This window comes from Pocillopora damicornis, chromosome 11, assembly GCF_964200805.1.
Source record: "Pocillopora damicornis chromosome 11, jaPocDami1.2, whole genome shotgun sequence".
NCBI lineage: Eukaryota > Metazoa > Cnidaria > Anthozoa > Scleractinia > Pocilloporidae > Pocillopora > Pocillopora damicornis.
Window position 1 is genome coordinate 14745707 of NC_142680.1, and position 18485 is coordinate 14764191.

The following is an 18485-nucleotide window of genomic DNA, read 5'->3' on the forward strand; positions in this document are numbered from 1 at the left end:
ATTGGTGCTGGGCGATCTTACAGCTCTTTCCACGGTACAGAATCGTCACGAAGTTATTTATCAAACGTTTCAAAGGCTGTTAGCGTCCGTAAAGACACAACAAAACTCCAGTAATGGCCACTACTGTTATTGTAGCTGTGAAAAGCAGTTATGTTTCATCTTCTTTGTCATGTATACGGCACAACGCATATCTTACTTCATATATTCCACACATTATGTAACATGGCTCGACAACTTCGAGATGCTTTGCAACTTCACGAGAAAAGAAGAAAATTGGGGCATGAGCAATCTGAGGAAACGAACGTTTTACTTAGGAATAATATGTATTCTCCGCAATTTCAATTACAGTACACGATATTCAATTAGTGCCTATACTTCAAATGGTGTTTTGCTAGATGGTTTAATAGACGAAACAATCATTTCAGCAGTAACATATCAATTACATCTTCACAAATCTATTTAGGATCCAGAGGAAGCCAAGGCTCTCCTAGATGACCAGGTAGGGAATCTTTTTTGGTTTTACACTGTGTTCTCAATTAAGAGCTTAGTTTGGAATTTATTATTAATTACATGCTGGAACAAGATAAGCATTACCTGACTGCATTTAAGGGCTTAGGTTGGAATTTATTATTGATTACATGCTGGAACAAGATAAGCATCACCTGACAACATTTAAATAAATCCTCACAATTAAAAATTGATTTGTCATTTTCTCCTGGAAAGGGAAATCTTGCAAATCCAACAACTTAGGCAGACAAACAAAACCTTACACTTGACAAATGACTATTGTTTCTCTCCTAAACCACAACACACTCAAGGGAGACTGACAAGGCCGGTTTCCCGACCAGGGATAATGCCTTACTGCCACGACACTTGTTGGGGGATAGGGACAAGACTATTCTCCTTACCAGGGATGAGGCCTTAGTGCCGTGACACTTGGGGAAGACTGACAAGACCATTCCTCTCCTGACCAGGGACGAGGCCTCAGTGCCGCGACACTTGGGGGAGATGGACAAGACTGTTCTCCTGACCAGGGACGAGGCCTTAGTGCCGCGACACTTGGGGGAGACTGACTGGACTGTTCTTCTCCTGACCAGGGACGAGGCCTCAGTGCCGCGACACTTGGGGGAGATGGACAATACTGTTCTCCTGACCAGGGACGAGGCCTTAGTGCCGCGACACTTGGGGGAGACTGACTGGACTGTTCTTCTCCTGACCAGGGACGAGGCCTTTGTGCCGCGACACTTGGGGGAGACTGACAATACTGTTCTCCTGACCAGGGACGAGGCCTCAGTGCCGCGACACTTGGGGGAGATGGACAATACTGTTCTCCTGACCAGGGACGAGGCCTTAGTGCCGCGACACTTGGGGGAGACTGACTGGACTGTTCTTCTCCTGACCAGGGACGAGGCCTTTGTGCCGCGACACTTGGGGGAGACTGACAATACTGTTCTCCTGACCAGGGACGAGGCCTCAGTGCCGCGACACTTGGGGGAGATGGACAAGACTGTTCTCCTGACCAGGGACGAGGCCTTAGTGCCGCGACACTTGGGGGAGATGGACAATACTGTTCTCCTGACCAGGGATGAGGCCTCAGTGCCGCGACACTTGGGGGAGATTGACAATACTGTTCTCCTGACCAGGGACAAGGCCTTAGTGCCGCGACACTTGGGGGAGACTGACAAGACTGTTCTTCTCCTGACCAGGGACGAGGCCCTAGTGCCGCGACACTTGGGGGAGATGGACAAGACTGTTCTCCTGACCAGGGACGAGGCCTTAGTGCCGCGACACTTGGGGGAGATTGACAAGACTGTTCTCCTGACCAGGGACGAGGCCTTAGTGCCTCGACACTTGGGGGAGATTGACAAGACTGTTCTCCTGACCAGGGACGAGGCCTTAGTGCCGCGACACTTGGGGGAGATGGACAAGACTGTTCTCTTGACCAGGGATGAGGCCTTAGTGCCGTAACACCTGGGTGAGACTGACAAAGACTGTTTCACTCCTGACTATAAGATTGGCAAGAATGTTCCCCCTTCTGGTGAATGAATAGGCTCTTGTAGAGACAAGACAATCAGAGAGTTTGCCCAGACTTTTCCCCTTTGACAGGGAAAAGGCTCACAGGGAAATTCTCTTTTAGTTATTGAATTTCATTAATTCCTTCGACGCAATTATTATCAAGTGCTCCCAGAGATACTTGAATGAGCTGCATGGTAGGTATGAAAATTTAAGAAGAAAGGGATTTATTAAGTATGTTTGTTTTGAGTGGCAGGGAATTCCCCTAGAGTAATTTTGATACACCATTCCCTATGGAAGATGACACATTGGCATTGACTTGCGTAACACTGTTATAAAAGCTAACAATAACATTAACATTAACATTAACATGCAAGACAATGCAAATGGTATCTACTCTAGTGGAAATGTTTGAGGGAGGTATGCTGTACAGATGAATTTGCTTATAAGCTGAATTATTCATCACCATGTTATCCATTTTGTGCAGCATACTTCCCTTTCTTTTCATTTCTTTGCAGGTTTGCTTCAAGAGAAATGTGCCACTAGGCAAACAGGAAATCCTGCAAACGACAGTCGAGGGTAAGAATTGTCTTTATGAGGTTTATGGTAGGTTTTCTAGCAAAACTTGTGAACAAAATTATTATCTTAGAAGACTTAAAATGCTCTTTATTGCATCACCTCAATAATGACGTGGTGGTAAAATCCATTACCAATGCCTGAGTTGATTGTTAAAGGGATTAAACCATCATCACTTTTACTGACAGATGAAGACCACCAAGACCATTATAAAAAGGAAAGAAGAATGGAAAAAAGAAGAAAAAAGGAAAGGAAAGAGAAAAGAGAAAAGAAGAAGCAAAAGAGCGAAGAGAAAAAAGACGCAAGAGTAGATAAAGATGGAGAATGTAGAAGAGAAGATGCCAGCATGGAAGGTGAGGAAGGAGAAAAGGTAGAAAAAGAAGAAATAAAGGAAATCAATGCCAAAGGGGAAAAGAAAAAAAGGGAAAAAAGAACTGGCTGCCAAAGGAAGAAGTTGAAGAAGTAGTCAGATGTTGGATAATGTAAGGATATTATGGGGAGAAGTTACTTGTTAATCACTTATAGAAGTTAAAGGGTGAAAAAAATTAATGGAAGTTTTTAACCCTTTAACTCCCGGTGGTGATTCACATAAAACTTCTACCTACAATATCCATACATTCTCCAGCAAACAGGTAAAGAGAATATTAAAACTTATCAGGTAGAAGCTGCTATCTTGATCTAGCACCAAGTTCTCATAACTAATTCACAAGGAAATGTGTAGCAGCTACAGGGGAGGATTAACAATCAGATCCTGGGAGTTAAAGAGTTAAACTAGTTTGTAATTTAATTATGTGAATGTTTGTTATTCATTAAGTATTTAGTGGTTATGATTACTCAGTAAGTAATCATGCATGTTTATAAATTTGAGTATTCTTGTTACCTATTTGTTGGATAACATAAGGATTTTATGGGAAGAAGTTGTTAACCTTTTAACTGCCACGAGTGACCCAGACAGAATTTCTCCCTACAATATATTAATACAATATCAACCAGATAAGTGAAGAGACCAAAGAAGAATATCAATTTTGGGTTAATTAGTTGATCAATACTAAATTCTCTGACCTAACATCATAAGAATTGTACGGTTGATAGTAAGGAGAATTAAAAATTCAATCTGGGAGTTAAAGGGTTAATCACTTCTAGGAGTCAAAGGGTGAAAAAATGAATGCAAGTTTTTAAACTAGTTTGTTGTTTAATTATGTTAATGTTTGTTATTCATTAAGTATTTAGTGGTTATAATTACTCACTAAGTAATCATGCATGTTTATAAATTTTGATCAAAGAAAAATATAAATTATTGTTGTTGTGCTGTATCACATTCAACAGATGTAGGGCAGTTGTTAATTAAAAGTTAACTCTCAATCTTATGAAACTGTTTCTTAATTGTCCCCTCAAGCTGCTACACAATTCCTTGTAGATAGCTTATGCAAATTGGGTATTGGATCAAGATGACAATTTCTACCTGATAAACATGAGTATTCTCATTACCTATTTGTTGGATAATGTAAGGATATTCTGGGGAGAAGTTTCATGTTCATCCCTTCTAGGGGTTAGAGGGTTAAAAAATTAATGCAAGTGTTTAAAATAGTTTGTATTCTAATTATGTTCATGTTTTTTTATCCATTAAGTATTTAGTGGTTATGATTAATCAGCTGGTAATCATGCGTATTTATCAATTATGAATTTTAATAAATTTTGCAAATAACATGTGCACTTTACAATGGCATGTTGAAAGTTATCTTTAAATATGTGGTAGAAAGGGAACGTCAAAGGAGGAGAGCATTTTGTTAGACACTAATATACACCTGTTTCAACAATAAAATGAATGTCCCATCCCTTACCATATATCTTTTAAATATTCTGTATTATTCTCATATTAACGGGGAAGGGGCTGAGGGGAAGAGAGGTTAAGACCCAAAAAAGTTCCGTCATCATCTGGTCACGAAGTTTCGTAATTTTCGGTAGTTTAGCAGCCACGAAATAAGAAAGAATAGAGAACCCATTTATGGGCGATACACAAGTGTAAGAAAGCGTTCTTAGCTAGTTCCTGCATTACAATGAGCTCGATAACGGTGTCGTAAGAAAACTGATACCAAATAGTTAACATTTCAATTTTTACATTCGCCTGCTTCCCGAGATTTTTTTATAGTGGCAGCGAACTCAAATTTTTGCTTAAGTCCGTAATCCCAAACTTCATTAACCAGTCGCGTCTTTGAGCTTCTGCAATAGAGTGTAGATGCCCTGCTCCTTGGATACCAGCCTCTCGGTCACTCCTCCGTGGAACAAGACACGACCCACTCTAGCGATTGGACTCTTTAAAACTTTAGAAAACCCCCCTTTTTTTTTCGTCTCACTCAAATTTTTGCTTAAGTCCGTTAATCACTTAAGTAACTTGTAAAAATGAACAATGTGAATCTTACGTGTAAATCTGGTGGTTAGAGTTTAACATTAAAAATTTGGTTGTTGCAAGCTTTAATTCAATGTATAATGTAAAAATTTTAGATCTAGATGTCTAAAAAGCTGGTGATTGCAAGCTTAAGGACTAGGACCGCAAGAACCGTTCCAGGTGCTCACTTCTTAATCTGCGTTTTACACCTAGATTGAGTAACAAAGTTTAAAAGAATCGTCCAACTGGTTGCATGAGGAAACCATTCAATAATTAATTGTTCTCTGTCCAAATGCTGTTTTAAACTTAAGAAAAAACATGAGACAGGAAAAACCTAATATTTTTTAAAATTTTTCTCTTCACCATAGTTTTTAATATTATCTCTTCCCCTTATATCGAGCATGATCTGCACTTCCCCCTCCTCCCTCCCCCTGCCAGAAAAATCTATATCGAGCTCGGTTGTATTCAGCTTGGTCGGACGCGAGCTCGATTTGATTCGAGCGCGATTACCAAATCGAACTCGATTTGATTCGAGCTCGATTACAAAGATTGTGACTCGAGCTCGGGTAGGCTTTCGAGCTCGAGTCACTTATATCGAGCTCGGTTGCTCAGGATCCTTGGACCACATTTAGTATCTGGGCAACCGAGCTTGATTCATGTTCACCATACTCGAATAGCAATTCGAGTACCATTTCAAACCAACCTCGGTTCAACGAGCTCGAAATGCAGTCAATTCGATTCGAGCTCGATTCAACTATATCGTGCTCGATTAAAAAGACGAGCTTGACGAACTCAATCTGCTCTTATCGACCTCAGTTATTTTTATCGAGCTCGGTTTGCCACGTATTCTATCGAGCACGGTTTGCCTCGCACTCTATAGGTTTCATATTGAGCTCGATTTGGTATCGAGCTCGGTTAAATCTTCATTCAGCAAATGAGAGGTAATCTGGTACCAAGACTTGGGAGGGAGCATGGGACGAGCGAGAGTGGCCATGTTTCTGGCAAATTTGTCGAGACATGATCTAACAAAGAAAAGAAACTTCAAAGATAAGGATATAGCATAATATCCACCAAAAACAATGAAATTAAAAGGAAGATAACTACTTTCTTCCATGGTAACAGAGATTGGTAGCTTAAAGAGATGACATAATACTAAGTGACCTTGCTCACCTCAAGCCTCCTGTAGTTTAGTGGTTATAATAGTATCCTTCCAGAGTGCAAATGGTAACAAGCTCCAATGTCATCTGCAGTCAGATTTTTTCTGTCTCATGCTCTTGACAATAAATATACCTGCTATTCAGAGATGATACTGTATGTTCACTGAACTGCATTTTAAACACAACACTGTTTGTCAATTTACCACAGATGAGGAATTGCTAGAGAGTCCTTTTGAAAACAATGGAGATACTAATGTTCTAACTTTTTCCCAAGGTAAGTGCAACAGTCAAATAAGAAATGTGTATATTGCCACGATCAGATTTTTCTTTTTTTCTTTTATTCCCCACCCTGAATTTCCAGCAAAGTGAGATTTGGCTAAATGTGGGCTATAGCAATCCTTGCCCGAGTAACTGTCAGGCTGTAATCACAATATAGTGATGTTCCCTTACATTTTCATCCAAGTGTTCCAGCGACAGGCAAGGCGACCTGTGGTAACATCAACTTCAACAAGGCCAACTAGTTCTGGCACATCAGGTAGTATTTTAAAATAAGTGAATTAATATGAATCCTTTAACTCCCAGAAGTGATTAAAATGTGACTTCTCCCTATGCTATCCATACATTATCCTGCAAACAGCTAATGAGAATACTTAAAGTTATTGGGTAGAAGTTATCTTGATCTAGCACCAAATTCCCATCACTAAATTACAGGGAAACGTCTAGCAGCTCGAAAGGAGAATTAACAATTAGATCTCAGTAGTGAGAGATAAACATTACAAACGTGGCTTAATGAAATGCACTGTTTGTGCAACTCCATGAAAACAGACAAGAAAATGATGTTTAAGCAAATGCAAGTGGAATTAACCCTTGATCTAGTATACATTTAAATACAGTGAAAAATACTTGCTGTTTAGAATAGAATAGAATGCCAGTTTCGACATAGTAAATGCATGTGGATGAGACCGGTCCCAATGGAAGGGCATCATTGTCACCTGCAAGCAGGGTACAATACTATTGTGATAATTTTGATTTTCTTCCAATTTGCTATTTAAAGCACTGTACTCGTGTATTTTTCAAAGCTTAGCTGAAAATGGTCTAAAAACTTATGTTTGTGTCATGATTTACCTGAAAACAATGTGACAAGTAAATTGAGTGGACAATTAAAATGCACCTCTGTGCAGCTCAACACTGATATAATTGTTTTTCAGGGTTCCATGGCCAACCATTTTATGGAGATGGAATGCAAGGTATGAAGATGTTATCGTGACTTTTGTTTTCTTTTTCTTTTTTTCTTTGGGGGGGTGAATGGGGTTGTTTATATTTATTTCTTCTCCATTGTCTAATAATGTCCTAAAATCTCATTGCTTTAACAGTTGGGACAGTTACAGAAGACCTCTCTTTACATGGTGTGCGAGGTAAAATGATACAAGTTAAAACTGTGATTGTTTTAAAGACAAAAAGACAATGAGGATTCCCCAGAGAACTGATTGGAGGATAATTATTGACAAAATGAAGGAACTGTTCACAACTGATCTTTTCCACAGGTTGCATGCACCTGGTCAAATATTTATAAAAGAAAAAAAAAGCATAATGTGAAATTATTTTCACACTAGACTCGAATATACAGGTTAGATACCTAGTGAAAAGTCAGGACATGTAAAAATAAAACTTCAAATACATAGTTAAATTGCCTCAATGCACTGAAACCAGTTTATTTGCAGAACTCTTTTCAGAGTACAAAATATGAAGTAGACTACAGCATGAATTTAAGAACATGAACCAATCAATTGAATATTTGACTTTGTTTTTTCATTTTGTTTACATGTGCGGCACTCATCAGATTAAGTTTTCTTTGCTAAATCCAGATTGATTTGGTGTTGTTTTGAAATTAACTTGTACATGCACAATACTTTTCTATGTATGTTTATCCTGCTTTATAATTAAATACCTACCACACCCCTCTTACAACACTCAACCAGTTGTGTTTCCTTCTGGACACTTGATCACCAATTATTATTTATTTTTATTTTAGGGGCTCCCTGCAACACTCAAAGCAGAACCAGTGAGGTTTGGAGGTGCGAGAATATAATGGAGGTGGCTAGAAACAATGTGGAACTGCCTATGCTGCCACTCCTAAATCATTCTTTTGAAGAGGTGACTAAATACAATTATTAAAAAGAATTATTTACATTAAGTAAAGACTATAATGCAATAGTTATGATGTTACAGGCCAATATTCAATTCTGTTTTACTCAGTATTAAATTTATACCAAATTCCTAATTTACCTACAGAATAAAGCACTTAGATTGTAAATTCATTCCTGTCAAATGACAAAAACCATTTTGCTTGTTTGCTCTCTAACCATTTAAAATTGACTGATGGTTTTATTATGAATATATTTTTTTTCGTGTATAGTTATGCTGGCAAGCACAAGAGGCTAGGCACCCAATAGTAGCTGTCCTTCTGGACCCAAATGGCCCGAATGATTTAAGGGAGGACATGCTAAGGTATTGACAATCTGTACAAATAATGCAGATGAGGCAGGTAGGGCTGTAGAAGCCAAGTGGTTAGACAGAAATTTACTTGGCTAGCTTACATTGGTCATTAATGCATAAAAATGAAATCCTCCATTTGTTATTATTACTTTGGCAAGGGCTCTTCAAAGGATGATGGCAGTAGGTTCCATCAATGAGGCTGAATGGCTCTATTGGGGAGCTGAAACCTCATCAGAAGAAGGAAGGAAAGGTAGGATCAAATAGTTACTTTTCTTTATGGTCAAAACCTAAAGCTTGTTAATTTATGTCATTGTTAAGTTTATTAATTATGTGCAGTATTGCTAAAAGCTGATTAAGTAAACTGCTTCTTGCCTTTGCTCATCTGACCAACTACACAAAACAACCCTTACATGTGAAACTGTTTGAAATGCAATTCACTCACAACAGAATGATTGTATGCTTGCAAGACTATACTAGACTAATAACTGGCAATATAGCTCTAATTTAAAGATCAAATGTTGTTTTCATGAAACAGTCCTTGGGCTATATGTACATGAAAGAGTCAACGAAGACCAGATCATCTCGTTAGTGCCCTCTCCTCATCAAAATCCAGTCTTTGTCGCACGCATACAAGGTAATAACCTGTTAAAGAGATGATTTCAGATTAGATTTTTCATGGATCGAGTCACTTTTTTCAATGGCCTTTATGACAACTACATATTTTGTGATGATGAGCCAAACCTGCTATAAAAATGAATGCGATGTGTAAATGCCTACAAATGCTGTGGTTTTTTTCATTATCAAGAAAATTTCATCCTGTCTTCTATTTCGAACAGCTGGTCCAAGTCTCAGACTCTCAAACTTATTTTCATAGGAGGCTTTGCACATGGTGAAAATCCAGATTAAAATTGCCCTATAATAAAAAACTCTCTTGAATCATTTTTAGCATTGGATGCAAACAACCCTGGCCTTGGAAGCGTATGCGAGAGGGTCGCCATGATGATCCAATCACTTGTGTTGCAAAGGTAATTTTGTTTTTTAAGAACTATTATTGAAATCTTACAGAGCAATGCACCACACCTCTGTTTAACACTTCACATTAACCATGTTACGCTGTTTACACAGGGAACAACTTGCCCACCGGCGCGAACAGAGGACAGATAGGAAAAAGAAAGATAAGAAAAGTAAAGATGAAGGAGATGCTGCTGAGGTATAACCTTAAGGCATCATTTTCATGAAAAATTATGTGAATACATTCATTTATTCATTTTGTCATGCCTTTACATACCTAACAGGAAAGGAACTTATTTCAATTGAATTTCCAAAGGAGAGTACAAGAACTTAGAGGAGCCGCAAATCACAACTTAGATTCAACTAGCCAAATTACGTTTTTTGTGAGTCAAATTCAGCTGAATTACACTAATTAAAATCTGAAAACACTCACACGAGGTTCATTCAGATGAAAACCAGGTTTAATCAACAGCAAGGGTGATTTCAGTGAGAACTACTCCCAGTTGGAATTTTCAGATGGAGGGGAGGGGTGTTATTAGAAAAATCCCTTTACCAGTTTACATTCAGAAATATTTGAATTTTTTTTTTGGTTAGGTCAGACAGAAGAGGAAAAAAAGGGTTGCATCTCCTCCACCAGGCGAGGACTACACAAAAATTATCCTTCGCCTCAGTGGTAATAAGAAAATTGGCAGGCGGTTTAGGCCAAATGCTTTATTCCAGGTACATTGGAGTACTCATATTTATGTACCCAGAATGTCACAGTTTTAGAGAAATTACTACTGATTCAGGTTGAAATTATAACCATCTGCTAGTTTATTAATTCACTTGACTAAATTAAGCACTGGTAATCCCCTAAGTACAGTCTCACTAAGGGGCAAAAGCAGATGATCATGACTTTCACTAACACACTCATGGATTTTCTTTGTTTACTATCTTATGGCTAGGTCATGATTCCTGAGTGCATTATGCCACCACCATAACAATGCCACCTCAATTCCAGCTGTTACTCAGCATGTACATGATACAAATATTTTGTCTTTGTAATTATGCAGGAAGTCTATGACTGGGCAGGATCTCTTGATGGCCTGCCACTACACTTCATAATACGGAGAAGGCAGCAAGTGGTGCGCCACAGTGAGCAATTACAGGGTCATGAGATCCTGGATGTAGGAGAAGGAGTAAGTACTTCCTTAAATTAGGAGCAAATGAACAACATTTACTTTCACATCAGCTTGCCAATACTTTCTTGTCAAGACAGCAGCTACCTCCTCACTCATTCTTCAACTAAAAAGTACACTTTTTTCTCTTGAAATTTATCACAGGAAGAAGAGGAGATAACTTCATCACTGCAATCGCAGGTAGGGAATGTAAGGTTCATGTACCTTGTGCAGTCTCTAAATAGTAAAATTAGTTTAATTAGAGAATAGCCTAAACAAGGGGCATGATTTACATTCCTCAAGGCACTGGTGGCCATCTTAAGTAGTTCCAGCTCCATGTGCACTGTGGTGCATACACCATTTTCTGCACATCCTGGCTCTAGGTTTTTTGGGATTTTGAAGCAAAAGCAGAATGATGCCAGCTTGTAGACTATAAACTTAAAAAGTGACTTGTACTGAATTACACATTACCTTGCTGATTATGGGATGCACGCCTGCGAAAAGTCTATAATCTTAACCACCAGCACATTGTATGATTTAAGTCCAAGCAAAATAAGTAAGAAATAGGTTGTTAACTAATATATGAGGTCATGCTACCCTTTATACAACACTTGGAGGATAGGCATGCTAACAGATCCCTCATTGGTATGCGTCATGTATTTATGTGATGTTTAAATATAATGACATGTTTGCTTAAAAAAGGTTCATGTTTTACATTTCAATAAGTTTGGTCATGCTTTAATAAAAATTATTGAGGAGTATTATTTGGGAACATGCAAGTTTAGAGAAGCAATTCTACTAACAATGAGTCTCACAACCATAAAAAAATCAAGTTAAGTAATGGTCTTGTTTTCATTTCAATTATTGAGGAACACCATTTGGGAACATGTAAAGTGTACACAATTATGAGGACATGTTACTTAATGCAATAGGGATAGATTGACATCCCTTGTTCCCTGACTATGAGAATAACATTATAAAATCCCCTCACCAATACTTTGGGGTGAAAAGACAAATCCACTTATTCCCAGTCTCCTTGTGAACATTAGCAGTTGAAGTGGACAGACACAACCCTTGGGGGTAAAAGGTCAACCATACCCCTAGGGAGGAGGCTCTTCATAAGCATCCACACTTGGGGTAGACAAAAGTGCCCCTTGGAACGAGCCTCTTTGTGAACATTGACACTTGGGGTAGACAGAAAAGCTCCTCAGGATGTGGCCCTTCATGAGTATTGACACTTGAAGTAGACGGAAAAGCTCCTTGGGACGAGGCTCTTTGTTAGCCGCGACACTTGGGGTAGACGGAAAAGCTCCTTGGGACGAGGCTCTTTGTTAGCCGCGACACTTGGGGTAGACGGAAAAGCTCCTTGGGACGAGGCTCTTTGTTAGCCGCGACACTTGGGGTAGATAGAAAAGCTCCTTGGGACGAGGCTCTTTGTTAGCCGCGACGCTTGGGGTAGACGAAAAAGCTCCTTGGGACGAGGCTCTTTGTTAGCCGCAACACTTGGGGTAGACGGAAAAGCTCCTTGGGACGAGGCTCTTTGTTAACCGCAACACTTGGGGTAGACAGAAAAGCTCCTTGGGACAAGGCTCTTTGTTCGCCTCGACACTTGGGGTAGACAGAAAAGCTCACTGGGATGAGGCACTTTGTTAGCCACAACACTTGGGGTAGACAGAAAAGCTCCTTGGGACAAGGGTCTTTGTGAGCATTGACACTTGGGGTAGACAGACATGCCTCCCTCTTCACAAGCATTGACACAAACAATGTCACTTGTTCTATTGTTTAAGCAATTCCATGGATAGTAGCAGTCAGTTTTACTGTATAAAGTGTATGAAGTGTTTTAAAATTTGTAAATTTAATCAATGAAGGATGGTGTGATGCTCAAAGGAACAATGTGTATTTTAATTATGATAGTTACGCAGGACTCCTTTGAGCAGCACACTTCCCTTCCCTTGTTTTACTTGCAGGTGTCCTTCTTTGGGAATTTTCCTACCAACAACAACAACAACAACCTTTCTGCAACTGTAGTAGGTAAGAAAACTTTGATTTTCATTAACCTGTAAAAGAAATAGCATTCTTAGTCCACCAATGAAAATGCTTGTAGAACGATTACCACCCCCTGGTGATACATAGTTCACGATATAACAGTGACCCACAAAATATTATTTTGTTTGAATAATAACAAACTCAGGGTTTCAGCTAAACATAAAAGTTGTGAACAAGAAACACATAGAACCAAGTAATTCAACATTTTCTGTATGATCATAGATGAAAGCCAAGCTGTGGGAGATGCAGAGAAAGAAGAAGGGACTAAGGAAGAAGATCAAGAAGAAAAGCAGGAAAAAGAAAAGGAAGAGGAAAAAGGAGTAAGTAATGAAGAAGAAAAATTGGAAAATGGAGATAAAGGAGGGAATGGAGGAATACCAGCTGGAGTAGTAGAAAAAGAACACGAGGAAATGAAAGGAGAGAGAGAAATTAAAGAAAAAGAACAAGGTACAAAGAAAAGAAGGAGGGACAGGAGGACAACAGCCAAAAGAAAGAAGGCAAAAAAGGACCCTTCAACATAAGAGAAATTCGGTAAGATTATGAGAACACAGAGTGTAAAAGTGTGATACAGATAAATGCTGCAGCATTTAACACAAATTTAAACTCTTTATGCCATGCGTGCAACAGTGAAAAGCTTTCAATCAAAAGTCTGTCAAGGAAAAACAAGAATATCAAAAATGGATTATGCACATAGGCTAGTAACAGTTGGCTTTTGTTCCTGAAATCAAACATGCTGACAAGAGATTTACAATTATAATTACCAGAACAATGCTATGATGATTTGTAAATACATTGATTTTGTTTTTGAAGGATTGTGACAGCACCTGGAATTGAGAACGACGAAAATGGCAGACTTCATATTAGTTAATTTATTATTCACCTCCTCAACTTGTATTAATTTCATGAACAGGTCATAAAATGTTCAATTCAGTTTAAAAAAAAAGTGAACTAGCATTTTTAAATTGTCTAATTGTACAGCCCAAAATGTCTTCCTTGTGTTTTTTTGTCATGACTGCCAATTAAAGATATGGCTTTTGCAGTCTATAAAGAGGGCTAGGTCCGGCCGTTTAAAAACCAAGGTAGATCAACAAGCATTGATTATTTTGTTAAAAGTGAACTGTTGCAGTTGTTTAATGGCTTTTTGGTGGATCTATTAACACATTCATAACTGGATTGAACATTTTAAGACCTGTTAATAATGGAAACCTCTTTGCTCTCAACTATGAAACCAATTCCTGAAAATTACTCACTTTTCACAAAATTGGCAAATCTGTCTTCATCTAGCAACATTTAATCAATCTGGATTCAAAAATACATTTCTCTCACTGATAAACACAGCTTGAACTGTATGTTTATTTTATATTTAAAAATTTAGCTTCTTTTAACAATTACATTAGCCCGCCACGTCGTCAATCAACCATGGTCTCTGATAATGCATATGTTCAGTATAGTTATTATTATTCTTCTTAATATTTGATTGCAAGAGATGAACATACATTACTTTTCAGACTTTTTTTGACATATTCTCCAAAAGATTTTCATATTTCATTAGAGTTCTGTCCCTTTCCTCGTTACAAACGACCAATTAAAATAGAAACACGAAAGTGTATTGAGCTTAAATAATAAAAATAGAATGTGTGTATTGTTGCATGTTGTTATGTATACTTTTTTGTGGGATAAACTTGGGGTTGGTAAAATGGAGGGAGACACTTTCTTATTACACTACTGAGATTTAAAATAACCGAGAACCGTACACTCCAGGATTGAGCTTAAGTTTGAAACTGAACAAAACGTTACTACAAACTATGAACCAGCAACTCGGAACACCCTCCCGTAAAGAGCCAATGCTCACCTTAGTGTCATTTCCTTCATCTCCCTAGCAGTATAAATCATTCTTTGCTCTTCTTCTGTCACTCTTCTTCTTTTTTTTCGAATTCGACCAAAAACATACTCCTAAAAAGTCCCGAATTCACGAACTAAACTCGACAAATTTGCCAGAAACATGGCCACTCTCGCTCGTCCCATACTCCCTCCCAAGTCTTGGTACCAGATTACCTCTCATTTGCTGAATGAAGATTAAACCGAGCTCGATATCAAATCGAGCTCAATATGAAACCTACAGAATGCGAGGCAAACCGTGCTCGATAGAATACGTGGCAAACCGAGCTCGATAAAAATAACTGAGGTCGATAAGAGCAGATTGAGTTCGTCAAGCTCGTCTTTTTAATCGAGCACGATATAGTTGAATCGAGCTCGAATCGAATTGACTGCATTTCGAGCTCGTTGAACCGAGGTTGGTTTGAAATGGTACTCGAATTGCTATTCGAGTATGGTGAACATGAATTGAGCTCGGTTGCCCAGATACTAAATGTGGTCCATACTAAATGTGGTCCGGATCCTTCTAGTCGAGTTGTGACTCGAGCTCAGATAGGCTTTCGAGCTCGAGTCACCTATTTCGAGCTCGGTTGCCCAGAAACAAATATTGATCCATTAACAGCTTGTGAGAAGGCGAGATGCGTGTACTCTTTTGACCATTATCCAAAGACACGTACAACCAGGCTCTTTGGTTTATAATGATGAATGGGTGGCATACAGGCAAATGCAAAGGGTCTTGGGTTTCAATCATCAAACGGTTAATCACTCAGTTAACTTTGTAGACCCAATCACTGGTGCCACACACAACGCACAGAGAGCAATTGGTCTGCAGCAAAGGACAAATTTAAGAAGATGAAAGGGAACACAAATCCTAACTTCCTACAAGAATACCCTAAGGAATTCATGTGGAGAAGATGGCATGAAGAGCTTCACTGGAATGGCTGTTTTGGACGGTTGATGGAGGACATTGCAGAACAATATCCACTTTAAATACCCAGAGATGGGGGTACTCCCATATACATGTATGTGCCGCGGGATAGGATATGGTTTTGGCAGTTATCGTTTTGCCTCTGTTAGCATTGTGCTTCCGTTGTGATCTTTAGACAGGATACGTAAATTGTATCCAACATACCTAAAATGATTATTATTCCTTAGCTCTTATAGCTCTAACAGGTCCTCAACGTTATATTGCTTGTACAATGTTACCAATATTTACTGTCCAGTTTATGTCGGTAATGGGATCCACCTAAATTGTATCCGCTAAAATTGCAGTGTGTAAATGGCCAGCTAAACAAAAAGCAAATTCCGCTAAAACTGTCAACAAAGCGATTTTATCGAGATTTGTGTTTTGCCGCGCGTGGTTAGCCGTTGTTTGGTTATTGTTTTTCCTTGAATAGGGTGTCATATTTCGTGTTTGGACAATTCTCGTTTGTTTCATCCTTAAAGTGGGACAGGGTTTAAGACTCTTCGAGACACACACTTATTCAAAATTTACAGTGGTACCCCCCTCCCCCGAAACGGGACAGCTCCTGTGACCTTAGCGCAAACATCGGTGCAATTTGGTTTTTTTTTCAATTTTAGACTCAGAAGCATAAACGGTAAAAACCCGCTTATAGGAACCTAATTTTTTCCAAGCAAGGCTAAGGTTATTATAAAAGATGGTGCTTAACTGAAAAATTTGGCTACTCAGGTTCTTTAACAGGTTCTTGTTTTCAAATAGACTGCGAGCAGTCTCTTTTGCTGTGAAATCCCACTGGAACGAACGGGGAAAAAGCGGACGTGATCGACGAGCGATGAGGGGCAAAGCCGTGATTTGCGAGCAGCAGGGGCGCCAGTCACAGCGAAAAGAGATCACAGCTTGGCCGCTCACCGCTCGTCGATCGCGCCCACTACTCACAGTCTAGTTTTCAAAATAAATGAGTTGTTTGTCATTGGAGGGCGTGGCCTATTTTTGGTATTGTATGCATAATATGTTAAAAATCCAAGCATATATTTATCAAGTTTACAAAGCTATCCGAGATAAACAGAACAAAACACAACATTAATACATGGAACTGTGTTGTTGAATTTCTCAAAAAAAGAACCTGTTTCAAAGTTGTAGGCTAAAACAGGTTCTCGTGTAAAAGGAGTTTTAATGTACAATTTTTGTCTAACATTTTCAGTTAATCTATTATTTTCTTTAAATCTAGGTTCTTAAAAAGGGGTTTTTTACTGTACCTGTAATAAATTCAAACATTGCAATAGTCTAGCACACTCGAGTTATTTTGAGCATTTGACGTCATTTTCCCTCATTCTCAACCAGGCTATAATTGGAACGAGATAAAGAAATGGCAACTGCAAGTTCTCGGAAATAAAAATACAAATAAGAAAAAGATTTCTGTTAGTCATAATGGATTGATATTTAGCAAGGTATTTTAGACAGTCATATTTTATACGAAATTATAACAAATGGATATCGACAGCTTGATCGTAGTTGCACTTTGAAAACATTACTTTCCCCCTACACTTCTGGAGGTGGAAGTCTACGAGAAGTTTCCATTAATCCACTTTTTGTTTAGCAATTTATTAAAGCTTTGAATATCTATCATCTTGAGGCCTCCTTTATCGTCATCATTGGTCATTTGTGTCCTTTTAATTTTTTCCCCTTTCCTTTCCTAGAGAAAGTCATATAGCAGGGTATTGATATCCTTAAGTGCACCCTGATGCGTTGGAAGAGAGGTTAAAACATGTACAATTTGGGATGCTGCCAAAGCTTTTATTATCGTGATTTTACCTAGAAAAGTAAGTCTCCAAGCAGACCAGCTGCTTAGGATGTTTTTGACTCTCTCAATTTTCTCTGAAAAAATGGCATTGCCAGATTACATCAGAATGCTTTAAAGGTGGTGCAAAATGCGATGGAAAATTTGGAGCTATGCGATGTTTGGAAAATTTTTAATCCAAATGGCAAGAGGTTTATCTGGAGGCAAAAACAACCAGATATTCATTGCAGACTTGATTTCGTTTTAGTAAGTCAAACTACAGTACTTACCCGCTTATAAGAATCTGAGTTCTCAGTTCTAAGTTCTAAATGTACTCGTAGGGCGTACTCGTGTGAATTCTAATTCAAAACCAACATGTAGATACTACCGTTTTTCATACATTATTTATACCAAATTTAGAGATTTTTATAGTTCATACATGTTTAAGTTCACTACTTTTAAGAGTCATTTCTTTTATCTTTGCCTGAAGATCTTTAAGGTTTATTTTCTAAAACAGGAACCTGTTTCAAATTTAGGCTAAATAGGTACTTATATAAAGGGGTTCTAAATTGATATTTTTAGGCTAACAGGTTCGTGAATTCTAGGTTCTTATAAGCAGATTAGTACTGTATTTCCGATAGGTGGGTGACGCGGAGTTCCCTATTTAAGGATAAAAAAAATTGATACCGTTGTTAAGGCCCAAACCCCCAAAAAGACGCCCTATTCTAGATAAAATAACAATAATAAAAAACAAACAAACAACGGTTGACTTCGCACTGCAAAAAGAAGTCTTTATAAAATCGCTTTGCTTATGAGCTTAACCGCCTAGTTCAGTTTCAAAAGATCATTTACTTTTCGTTTAGCAGGGCAGTTACACACTGCAATTTTTGCTGATACAACTTAGGTGGATCCCATTACCGACATAAACTGGACGGTAAATATTGGTAACATTGTACAAGCAATATAACGTTAAGGACCTGTTAAAGCTAAAAGAGCTAAGGAATAATAATCATTTTAGGTATGTTGGATT

At 38.5% G+C, this 18485-nt stretch overlaps 2 protein-coding genes and 1 long non-coding RNA gene across 7 annotated transcripts; 2 read left to right on the plus strand and 1 right to left on the minus strand.

Moving 5' to 3' along the window:
* Positions 1-34: 34 nt before the first annotated feature.
* Positions 35-4296, plus strand: LOC149037733 (uncharacterized). Of its 2 annotated transcripts, XR_016181399.1 has the most exons (3): positions 35-499; positions 2532-2592; positions 2778-4296. XR_016181399.1 is itself a non-coding variant. In XM_089188458.1 (2 exons), the coding sequence occupies exons 1-2, from the start codon at positions 492-494 to the stop codon at positions 1966-1968; spliced, it is 1002 nt and encodes a 333-aa protein (XP_089044584.1). In that variant the 5' UTR covers positions 35-491; the 3' UTR covers positions 1969-2505. The 2 variants fall into 2 exon arrangements, 1 of the variants encoding a protein (XP_089044584.1); XM_089188458.1 differs by lacking the exons at positions 2532-2592; positions 2778-4296 and adding an exon at positions 975-2505.
* Positions 4297-6261: 1965 nt separating this feature from the next.
* LOC149037734 (uncharacterized) lies at positions 6262-14241 on the plus strand. Of its 4 annotated transcripts, XM_089188461.1 has the most exons (16): positions 6262-6406; positions 6596-6667; positions 7341-7379; positions 7506-7547; positions 8165-8286; positions 8549-8640; positions 8787-8878; positions 9164-9262; positions 9575-9653; positions 9754-9838; positions 10234-10359; positions 10692-10817; positions 10962-10997; positions 12764-12827; positions 13065-13373; positions 13653-14241. In XM_089188461.1, exons 1-15 carry the CDS (start codon positions 6289-6291, stop codon positions 13361-13363), a joined length of 1491 nt encoding a protein of 496 aa, XP_089044587.1. In that variant the 5' UTR covers positions 6262-6288; the 3' UTR covers positions 13364-13373; positions 13653-14241. The 4 variants fall into 4 exon arrangements, with proteins under 4 accessions (XP_089044587.1, XP_089044588.1, XP_089044589.1 ...); XM_089188462.1 differs by lacking the exon at positions 7506-7547 and having other exon boundaries at positions 13653-14179; XM_089188463.1 differs by lacking the exon at positions 9164-9262 and having other exon boundaries at positions 13653-13789.
* On the minus strand, positions 11625-14879 carry LOC149037735 (uncharacterized). Its single transcript, XR_016181400.1, has 2 exons — positions 14695-14879; positions 11625-12853 (listed from the first exon to the last, which is right to left on the minus strand). It is a non-coding gene; the product is annotated as an uncharacterized LOC149037735 (long non-coding RNA).
* Positions 14880-18485: the final 3606 nt, after the last annotated feature.